The 12,066-nt window shown below is 29.6% G+C and overlaps 1 protein-coding gene across 1 annotated transcript; it reads right to left on the reverse strand.

The window, feature by feature from the left end:
• Positions 1-250: 250 nt before the first annotated feature.
• On the reverse strand, positions 251-9,551 carry Ts (Thymidylate synthase). Its single transcript, XM_014415050.3, has 5 exons — positions 9,259-9,551; positions 8,882-9,029; positions 5,173-5,352; positions 4,134-4,480; positions 251-1,034 (listed from the first exon to the last, which is right to left on the reverse strand). The coding sequence occupies exons 1-5, from the start codon at positions 9,343-9,345 to the stop codon at positions 825-827; spliced, it is 972 nt and encodes a 323-aa protein (XP_014270536.1). The 5' UTR covers positions 9,346-9,551; the 3' UTR covers positions 251-824.
• Between the last annotated feature and the right edge of the window lie 2,515 nt (positions 9,552-12,066).

Raw genomic sequence — 12,066 nt, forward strand, 5'->3', positions numbered from 1 at the left:
AACATGGTTAATTTAATAATTGACTTAAAAGGCAATTTGAAGCAACTCAGAATAATCAAACTGGTAATAAAGCCCGAAATGCTATTGGCCGGAAAATAATATAAATATGTGTTAATCTAAAAGTCTGTAATTTATAAAGTTTCCTGTACTAATAAAAATTATTATAATTAGTTTTCAATATTTATTATTAAAAAAGAGATTCAATTGAAAGCTTATAGGATGAGGGTGGATAGCAGAAAAATACTCAAAATAGTAAAAAAAATAAAAATCATTTATTAGGTATTAAAGTTCTGATCCAGATTGCAGACCATTATCAAAGCTTAACAAGCAAGCTATAAAACATTTTACTGTGGGTTAAGACTATAATATGACGTAAAGAAAATTATAAAAATGAAATGCAGATGACCTTGATGTAAGTTCTCTATAAATGCTAATTTATATATTCATCATACCTGATTCTTACAGTTCAAATACATCAAGGCTAGATTTTATTTAATTTATAATCATTTATTCTCTTTTCATGCCTCTAATGAATTACTACTTAAATTTACAGAATAAATTTCATATTATACAATAATCTCATTAAAAACATTTTATTTTAATAAAAAAACCTTATTTCAAACATAGCTTAATTATACAATAAACTTACAATATATGTAAGAATTATGGTAAAGTAAAATATTTATTTCTAGAAGCTATATTAATCAATAACACACTGGACTGGCAAAAGAAAAAATAATTACAAAACATCTTAACATACCTAAAACAAAAATTTTATGGCAAGTGCATAAACAATGAATAAATATAGTTGCCATGCTCTGGAATCAAACTGCCATTTCCATATCTATCTTTGCATGAGGATCATAGTTAGACACTATAATGTCTTCAAATTTGAAATCATCAATATCATCGATCCTTCTTCTAAATGAAATGGTAGGGAAGGCTTTAGGTACTCGAGTTATTTGTTCTTGCAAAGCTTTTACATGATTCAAATAGATATGGCTGTCTCCTAAAGTATGAATAAAATCACCAGCCTGCAAAAGAAAGTTACAAATTATAAACATTAAAAAGAAAATAAGTTAGAAAAAAGTAAATTACAGGTAATCATGAGATAAATTAAAGTAAATCTAATCCTCAAATTTGAGGGTGGAGTAGCCCAGAGAGCAAGGCCCTGTGTTACTAACTTGGTTGAATCTGGCTATGGCAGATAATTATTTATTCTGTTACTGTAGTTCTGAGTAGACTCTGTGGCTTCAGAAGCCATCCTGAGGCACACCCAAACTATAAAGTAGGTACTCATAATTGGGAAGAAAAACTTGTATTTGAGCATGATCATGAACACATTATCTCATTGTACTACAATTTTTGAGGAATAGTACTTTCTTACATAGTACTGAACCCCTGACCCTTTATGGATTGTAGTGGTACAGGTTTTTCAATCCTCCTTGCATTATTATTGTTCAGAAACAAAACTCCTTTACAATGAACTGAACCACAGACCCTTCTTGGGGTTGTAACGGTAGATTTTATTAATCCTCAAATTAATGTGGCTTTAATATATTTATATTTAATATATTTTTATAATTTCTTTCTATTATAAATACATAAATCAATTATGTAGTTACCCACCCACCGTACCAAATTTTCTTCGTACATGACACATAGGTTTATGGAATTAGACAGATACATAATAAGCACTCAAATAAAGAGTGCCAGGAAATTTGTTTAGGAAACCACTAAGTCATTGATAAGTGGTAATAATCTTTGTCTTTAAACTATTTTAATTTTAATGGTTAGAGTATTTTCCATTAGCAGTGCATATTAATTGTTCTTATAAGAAATAAAAATAAATAATGGAAAAATAATGCAAATTTGACTATCACTGAAAGGTTATATATATATATTTTTTTTTTTATTAACTAATTTCATTTTAAAGAAAGTAATATCTTTCAGAACTTCGTGGCATTAATAAGTAAATTTTTATCCTTTCGAGATGCCAAGACATAGTACTTTTATCAAACATTATTTAAAAGTCATTAATTAGGGCTAGGATTTTCATGTAATTAAAATGCTAAAAATGTATATACATATGTAATAATTTTTAAACAAATATGTGAATGCAAACAAATTTAATTTATATATTTCAAAAGCTGAGGTGCTCATTATAAGCAGTTGGAAACTTGTGCATTTTAACTTTTGAAATGTGAAATAATATTATATCATGCCCTATTGCTGACTTTCAAAAATGTTAATTGACCTTTTCGCTGTCATCTCCTTTTCTTTAATGATTACAGTTACCAATATCATGTCTTTAGAACCTGGATTTGTTTTTAAGACATCCTGCGATTCCATTTGGATTCTGTTTTCTATTTCTTCTGAGACATCTATCTTCTCTTTTACCAATTGCTTTATTAATAAATTCTATGTTTTTAATAAAGGCAAGATCTGTAATTCACAGTTTAATTGCTGGAGATAGAATTATTTTCCAAAATCAGATTTCACAAGAATTACTGAGCTTGAGGAGCAATTGCAGCTGACTCACAACCTAGCTTTGAAACATCTATTATTTTAACAAAGGTCTTGGAGAAGTACTCAGTAACCTCTAACAAAAGGAAGTAGGATTAGTTAAGAGTAATTTGTGGCTGGAAACATTCAAAGAGATCCTTTTTAATAGATAAAATCAACAAAACTATCTTCAGGAATTCAGATCAAACAGCTCACAGAAAAACACAACGAAAATGTGCATAAAACATGCGAATTTTAGAAAAAACACTTTTAGAGATCTTCCTCCTTTAATCATGTTCGGAATGCTACATAAGAAAAACAAGAACCCTTTTTCATAAAGCAAATGATTTAGCCAAAGAAGTCAATAATATCATAGAGTCGTTAAAAACTGTGCCATGGTAGCATAATTGCATTTTACCATCACTTGGAAATTTATAAGAAATGCTTTTGAAAGGGATCTGAGATGATTTCAGTTGGTTTGTCCACTGAAATCCATGTTTTAACACCACTTTATAAATTTAGAAAAAATTAAAATATAAAAAGATGAAATCATGCTTTAAAATCATATACATTTCTTCTAACTCACACAGAAGACACTACCAATAGAACTCACTGTGCTGCATTGAGTGAAAATGGAAAGGGGAGATACCTTAATAAATAAAAATAACAATTATGGTGTAAAATATCTAGAAATTTGTGAATTGAAATTGGTAAAAATTGATCCTAAAAGTACCAAATATAAAAATTGAGTTGGAAGCGATATCTTAATCAGTAAGAAATATATATTTACATGAAAATGTTTCACTATAGTCATAATTATCTAATTATTTTTAATATTCATATGTCAAATTAGCTTGTTTTAGTTCTATCATAAAGACCTATTATTTTCGTTTTTTAATATTCATTCATTCTGTTTTTATATCAATAAATGATTTTGTCTTTTTTATATGTATGATTCACCAATAGTTATCTTTTTAAAATACATTTTAATATCAGAGCTAGTTTACTTTTCTTGAGAACCTTATTCAAAAGACAAGGTCATTTTTACAAGAGCTTCAACACAAACCATGTTGTATCAATGTTAAAACGTCATTTTTTCCAATAAGTCAAGTTTCTGTAAAATTTAATGTTATAAAAATATTTTTTAAAAAATGAACTTTAAAACAGTTCACAAGATCTAGTGAAAGAGAAATATAATTTTACATAATTAAGTAGAAATTCCATCTGAACAAAAGAATAATTTATTATTTATGAAATTTATAAAGGATGGACCACTCTTTTGATTAAGAATAAATTTATTATTGAATCGCCAGTGTTTTTTAAAAGTAATAATGTTTATTAATTACCTATCGAGTGTAACACTTTCAGGCAAATGCCTGTTTTACTATTTTAAAAAAGCCATCAAATCTTGATGAAATTTATAAGAGACCACTCTGTGGGCATAACTATTTGATTAAAAATAGGATTTTCAAAATCATAACAAGAAAGGAAAAATTATGGGTGAACGCACATAAATAATTCAGAGGAATTGATAATTTCATTTTTTTGAAGAAGATAAAAATTAGCTGATACTGTTGATCTTATGACAGATAGACATAAAGAGATTTGAAATAAAAGTAAAAACAAACCTTTAAATTAACAATGTGTGCAATCATGTGAGTTAAAAATGCATAACTAGCAATATTAAAGGGAACACCTAATCCCATATCAGCTGATCTTTGGTACAGTTGGCAGGACAATTCTCCATTGGCAACATAAAACTGTGCCAAGCAATGGCATGGAGGCAAAGCCATTTGAGGAATATCAACAGGGTTCCATGCAGATAATATCATCCTCCTATCATCTGGATTCTCTTTTATCATCTTAATGATACTTTGTAGCTGGTCAACACCCTGGCCTTGGTAATCAGAATGCATGTTGTCATATCTGGCACCAAAATGTCTCCATTGAAAGCCATAAATTGGGCCCAGGTCACCTGAAAATATAAATAAAAGTAATGGAAAAGAATTAAGAAATCAAATAAAAGAATATTAATCGAGTTATTTAAATAGAAAAAATGTCTTCACTATCAGTATTAAAAAAAAGGATGATTAATTTGCTTGAATTTAAAGCAGTATCATGATTCATACATGAAACAAGTAGACAGCCAAAGACCCAATATTTGCTTTGAAGGTAGATGAGAGAGATAAGAGTAGGTATAAACAAAAAATACTCAGGTCAAATGTAGGCTTCTAGATATATTTTATAATTTTATTAGTTAAGACTTCTATCTACATGGATAACATTGTCCTGATCCAAGACTATTCTAATCAGAAGCAGATAAATATGGACGAATAAGAAGAGGGGAGTGATCACGAAGCTATCCAAGAAAAATATAAAATGTATTGGTATGTTTGAAGATCATTTTCATATTACTTACAATATTAGTAACAAGAAATTGTAAATGGCAAAATGAATAAAGTATGGCTGAAACAAAGAGGTAGTCTAAAGCTAATATGAGCACAGAGGAACAATAGAGACAGAAAGAGAAGAAGAATCATGTTTAATTAAACAAATAATTTAAGTATTAATGGTAATACAGTACCATACAGTAAAGAAATAAGACTATAATTGGAGTAGCCACTCAACTCTTTCATTCCCTAAGAACATATATATATATATATATACCTTCTTCTCTATCAGTGAAGTTCAAGCTGTCCAAGAATTCTCTAGAACTGTTTTTATCCCAAATGTGGACGTTATTCTCAGATAGAATTTTAGCATTTGTTGATCCACTGATAAACCAAAGTAATTCTTTAAGTACAGAACGCCAATAAACTCTCTTGGTAGTAAGTAATGGAAGAATACCTAGAAATTAATTAAGACAGTTAACTGAGGTCATTACATAATTAATTTATCTACAATTATATGTAAACCCTAACTCCATTCAAAGTCAGAATTTTTAATTTCAGTGGTGAGGATTGGTTATTGAATGTAAAAGGGTTTCTGATAAATATGGAATGTTGCTGATCTAGTAAGCATGATCACTATGATATATATTTTAAAAAGTATGTAAAGTTAGAGAGAAATAATCTAAATGGAAAAAATAGGAACAGATCAATTATCAAATTAGAATGAAAAAAAACAAAACATACTAGGTACAAAGCATGTCCAGAAAGTTAGAGTACTCAATTTTTTGAATATAAAAAAAGTTACAGTATATTGTAAGTACAAATGTTACTTATTTTTCAGTGTGATCACCTTCCTGTTATATGCAGGTTGTGGGTCATGGTACAAGCTTTAAGATGTCCTTATAGAACTGTCCCGCCATTATCTTTGTCCACTTCATAAGAGCTAGTATTTCATTTCCTTATCCGTCACCTATATGAGTCTTTATGAAGGCACCAAGTCAGGAGAATAAACAGAGAGGTTCAACAGGAGAAAATTTCAAAGCTCAACCAAACAACTTCAAAAGCACCTCGGTGGTGTTGGCTGCGTACAGGTGGGTGTTGTGCAACAAACACACTCCCTTTGTCAACATTCCCCTCTGTTTAAAATTACTCTCTTATGCATTTGTGAGGCCTCACAATATCCTGCCCCTCCCCCCCCAAAAAATTGATCAAAATATTCCTTTTCTGTCCTAACACACGGATGCCACAATTTGTTTGGCCGAAATTGAGGTTTTGAATTTTTTGGCAGATAAGGAACCAGTGTACTGCCACAGTGATGTCTGTGTCTTTTTGTCTCAGTGGTGTAATGAGCAACCCAGGTTTCTTTACCAGCCATAATGGAACTCATAAAATCTTCATATCCAATTCAAATGGCACAAGGAACTCCACAAGCGCTAGTGACCAGATTCAATTTGAGAAAGAACCTTATGACAGCGTGCACTTCGTGGTATTTCTTATTGACATATTTTATGGAAACCAACTCTATGAGACGAGTTTTGGTATTGCCATGTGTCTCTGCTGCTTGTTGTGTTCAGAAAACCCCCTCTATCCCTCAACACAGCACGACAACCCAATATAGTTAAATATGTACTCTTATTTTCTGTACATGCCTCACATGTAATAATGAAACCGGAATTTTTTAATAGAAAATATTCACTTAGTGTATGAAAATTAAAAACAATATTTTATTCAAAGTACTGCCCAACTATGACCGTTAGTATAGTTAAATATGTACTCTTATTTTCTGTACATGCCTCGCATCTAAAAATGAAACCAGAATTTTTGAATAGAAAATATTCACTTAGTGTATGAAAATTAAAAACAATATTTCATTCAAAGTACTGCCCAACTATGACCGTCACAATTGAAGGCTCATTAAAAAATTCATGTAATTTTTGAAACTTTAGCAATATTATAATAGTTTTAATTATTATTTATATGTTCAGCTCAAAGGTAGTAAAATTGCTTCACCATTATGTTAATATCTTATGATTCAGTAAATGGAATTATAATTTAATGAAAATTTGATATTTAGCCCAAAAGAAAGGATGTAGGCTAATTAATTCTCAGAAAGCTGGATATTGTTCTAATCACTTCATTTGCAAGTAAAAAAGATTTTAGTGAAGTTTGCACTAATTTTCGGCTTGTGCTATATGCTTTTTCAGATTTTTACTAATAACTCTCAAAGTATTTCTGAGAAAAAACTATTTTTTTCATACATCAAATTATGAATGAAATAAGCACCCATAAGCAAACCATTTATTAAAAACAACTATTTCAATAATTAAAAAATAAAATAATGATAATGTATTTTTTTTTATTTCAAACCTAACATTAGCAACATATTATTTTAATAATATATTTGGACACTAAAGTTCTCTGAATGCTGTAATAAACCTAAAATAAATTAGAGGATTTTTTATAAAAACTAAAAAAAAAATTGCTCTTTATCTTGCTGCAAAGATATGACCTTTATCACCTGTCTAGCTCCAAACATATTGAATAAGACACAAAAGAATCAGTTAAGTTGTTTTTGAAATAAACTATTGCCCCTAATAAGAGCCAATATGATAATAAATTCAAAAACATAACATAATTACATTTTCCCCTCTCACAGTATCTAACCACACGACTTAATTCCTTTTGATCACCCCAGCATGTTGGCCTAGGGTTTCAGATTCACCAGAAATATGGCTCAGTGGATCTAATGGACATTCAAGGAACATGAAATGTTTATGACAAAGGACTTTTCCACTATAAGATCAGATAAATTTTGGTCAGGGTTGTAGTACAATATGATCATTTAACAAAGCTTGATGAGAGGTTTCATTGACAGCGCATTAGCAAAATGGATAGCAACTATGCCTACAGTTATGCAGGTATCCCAGCAAATAGTGAGTTTTTGCAGTGATTTATTCTGTGCACTACAAGGTTGTTCAGAATAATTATAGAAAACATTGAATGCAAGAAATTCATAAGCTAGTTCCTTTTCCACAACCCCTTTATGGTTGTGATGTGAAATATCACTGTTCCCTGCAGTTATAGATAATGAAAATGTCAATTTCCATCTAAAACAAACAAAATTAGATATTCCAGTATTAAAAAGAATTTTGGTCAAGCGAAGTTCACTAGAAAGAAAAGAGTGTGAAGCTTGTGATCCTGTGTGAAGCTTCATCAGCAATATAATTGCTTTTCATAAAAAATAAATAAATAAAAACAAAAAATAATTTGAACTAAGGAAATTTGGTTTCTTTTTCATCATCTCTTTTTAATATTAAAGGAATGATGAGAAAATCACATGATTAAATTTCCTATGATTTGTTTGAACGACATCCATTAGTAGGTCTATCTCGATGATTAACAGAGAGTTCCTATCAATAACTCCATTGAACTGGAACCATATCAAATGACCATCTCAAAAAGTAATTTGTAGAGAAGTGCTCAATGCATGTACTTAAGCAGTTTCTTCACTTAGAGGAGTATGCTGAAAAAATTTAGAATTTGTTGAACCTTCCTAACTTAGCCTCGAAAAATGAGTCAAAACATTGGCTCAGATATTTTAATGGCTGACTGAAACCCACACCATCTAATAATTCAATAAAACTTAGAACTATTAAAAGTAATATTATCATCATGAAACAGCCATGGAATAAAATAAAATCAAAAAATTGTGCCATAACATACTAGGTAATGAATGAGCTGATAATATAAATTTTATATATTATTCAAAAGTAGCTAGATAACATAATAAAAATCACAACATGATCCTGCAAGTATTAATGGTAAATCTAATATATTTAGACCTAACATATTCTGACAAATACTTAACATATTACACAAATGAATGCATTAAACTTGAGTTGAGTAATATTTAACCTAAATGTTTTAAGCTTTATAGTAATATATATATTATTATTTCCTATTTTAAAATCAAAAATAGGTACAACCATCTCTCAGAGAATAACGCATTTGAGCACCGAAAATGGATAATGTGCCAACACCAGTTCTATCATCTTTCTTCACACCTGTTGTTAATATTTTTTTTAAGTGGTCAATATACTGCATTTCATCAACATTTTCATTCTCAGTATTTTTCTGAAATAAAAAATATTCACAGAATCAATACCTGGCAATACTTAAACAACTTAAATTACAGAACCAAATAGTTTAAACATAAAAATAATGAAAATGATCCAAATTTAAGATAATTGGAGCTTGAGAAGAACTGGCATTAACCAAATTAGAAAATTACAGAATAAAAATAAACGAATAAATACAATAATCAAATACAAATCTAACTTCTACAATGCAAATATTAACTTACTTCTTTTGATTTTGTATTGAATGTTTCACTTTCATGAGAAACAACATTAGGTCTAACGCTCTTTAAATTACTTTCAGGATTAGCCATGTCTCATTGAGTGTGAAATTATCAATTAACTTTTAAAAACAAATAAACCAACCATTGATATGTACACAATGACGAAACTCCTATTCCATTATCTTCAAAACTTTCCCGCCTAAGGATAAGAAAATAACCGGTTATTTTTCCTACCCAGATTAACCGGTTTGTTGAAGAGGAAGATATAAAATCTGGTTGCATGCTAAAGTGTTTATAGCTGATCGGTTTTTTTTCCGATCACTCTAAAACAGAAAAAACAATTAATTAGTGAATGCTTTATTATGTGAAAAAGGAATAAATCGCATAGGGTATTACCTTTTACTACCTTTGGTATTTTCAGGTTACCTGTAGTGTTTATTTATTATTTGTGAAATTTTTTTTAAAATTTGTGAAACGAAGCTGATCATTGATTAATATGAAGGAAATATGGTCATGGGAAAGGAGGGAGGCGTCCAGGAGAAAAGAACACTGAAAAATGGTACTTCTTAGTATTCTTCTCTCACGACCGCAATCCTCCCCCCCTCTGACAACTTTTTCCTTAAGATAGTTGGTACAAACCTCATCTTTCAGTTGCTTCAATTAATCTTTATACATCCCCAAATCTAGCAATAGCGAAGCATTGTCGGGTTCAGCACAAACCAGATCCAACTAAACAAATTAGAACTGAAAGTATAAAATAAAATGTTTGAATAGTTTTTATTCATTTAAAACAAATATTTCGCCCTTATGAGGGCATTAGATCTAAATGATGTAAACGCGGGTTAAAAGAGCAGACATGCTTTATAAAATTATAATAACGGAGAAATTGGATAAAATGCAAATGAGTAATCAATAATTATAATTATGAGAGATAGTTGACCGTGGATGACGTACGAGAAGATGGTTGGAGGTGCGGTCAAAATGAAACACAAATAAGTTGGTGTAACTTATTTAATTGTGTCAACGTTTCAGCTAGAGTTTCTAGCCTTCTTCAGGGCTGTTAGCTTGAAAAGGCATTATGCTTTTGATTTTCAAGCTAACAGCCCTAAAGAAGGCTGGAAACTCTAGCCCAAACATAGGCACAAATAATAATAATAATAATGATAATTATCATTATAAGAACTAATCAACAAGAGCAAAAGGGAGAAGAGAGGGGATGCCTAATACCAATAAAAATGATTGCTAACATATTTCCACATCCTATACATACTTCTCTTCGCCAAACCCTAAATCTCTCTATGCCTTTTAATTCAAACATGCAAGACCAAATTTAACGCTACACTCTTCACTCTCAGTTTAACCTTGCAACTTAAAATGTTGAAAAAATGCATCTGCATTGTAATAGCCACAGTGATATTAATTCAAAAATAATAAACATGTGCATGCTATTCCAAATTCCTATCTAAGTTCTTTAATGGACCCATTCTTGTCAAATTAATATACTTTAATGTATTCCTAGTCAATAAATAGATCTAATAAAAATGATTAAGTTAAATTTAAAAAATAAATCAAACCACTATTTTTAGTGAGTTGAATACAACATGAATATATCAGGATATGTGTGCTAATAACAGTCCCAATATAATATTTAAAAGATACATAAAATTAATTTGTAAATATTTTAATAAAATAACGGTTATATATTCAGGTGCATTAGTAAAAGAAAGTATCATTCATCCATATCTATTTATTAGCTTATTGTAGTTAACTTAAGAGGCTTTCAGTATCCAACACCAGATTCATCTTTATTGAAAAATACATGCATACATATCTTTAACAAATTTGATCATTCTTCACCACCATACATTTATGTAACTATATTGCCATGTGAAATTATATAAAAACTCCATACCTTCTGGCCCCACATACTCAAGCATACCAGAACATTTTTGAATGTCATTTATTTGACATAATTTAGATTAATGGACAGATTAATCTAAATGGTTACACCAACCTATTTGTTTCATTTTGATGCACCCCCAATCATCTTCTCATCAATGATTATATGAACAATGGACACCAAATAAATCAAGTTGAAACATTTCTAATTTTTGATTTCATTGCATAATAGTATCTAAGGGTTATTGTATCATAGCATTATAGTACCTAAGGGTTATAGTATCAAAGCATTATAGTGCCTAAGAGAAGAAGTGTCCTTATAAGGGAATAAAATCTGAATGATGTTAATGTGGGTTAAAAGAGCAGACATTCAGCTTTCTAATGGTTGTAGTAAGGTAGGATTTATCAAAGATTATATGAACAATGGACATCAAGAGGGAAAAAAATTACAAATTAATCAATTTATAAAATTATTAATTTTTGATTCCGTTGAAAAATGGTATCTAAGGGTTTCTGACAAGGTTAAACACGAATATAATTTATTTTTTCCTAAAAAAATTATGTTGACCTACTTTACTCATAGCCTCCAAGTGTTATTATATTTTTTGTGAATACAATATCATACAATGATAGTTAATACAATAGTGGAATCAGTAATATTTTTTTCATATTTTTCAGAAAGAGACAAAAGATTGGTATAAAACAGTTATGACAAAAAGTATACTTTTTGAGCTACTCACCAAAAATGTTCATAACTTTTTTCTAGCAGAGAAATCAGGAATTTCAGTAGTTTTAAACCTTTCTGTGAGGGCAAGGAACACAATATTTTGAAAAAAAAAACAGCGTGATGTAAATTGGTCCAGTGATTCAAGTTTATTGTGGAAAAAGATTGGAATATTTTTCTCTTTATAT

Source organism: Halyomorpha halys, unplaced genomic scaffold (genome assembly GCF_000696795.3).
Source record: "Halyomorpha halys isolate HHAL.00 unplaced genomic scaffold, Hhal_1.1 Scaffold91.1, whole genome shotgun sequence".
Classification (NCBI taxonomy): domain Eukaryota; kingdom Metazoa; phylum Arthropoda; class Insecta; order Hemiptera; family Pentatomidae; genus Halyomorpha; species Halyomorpha halys.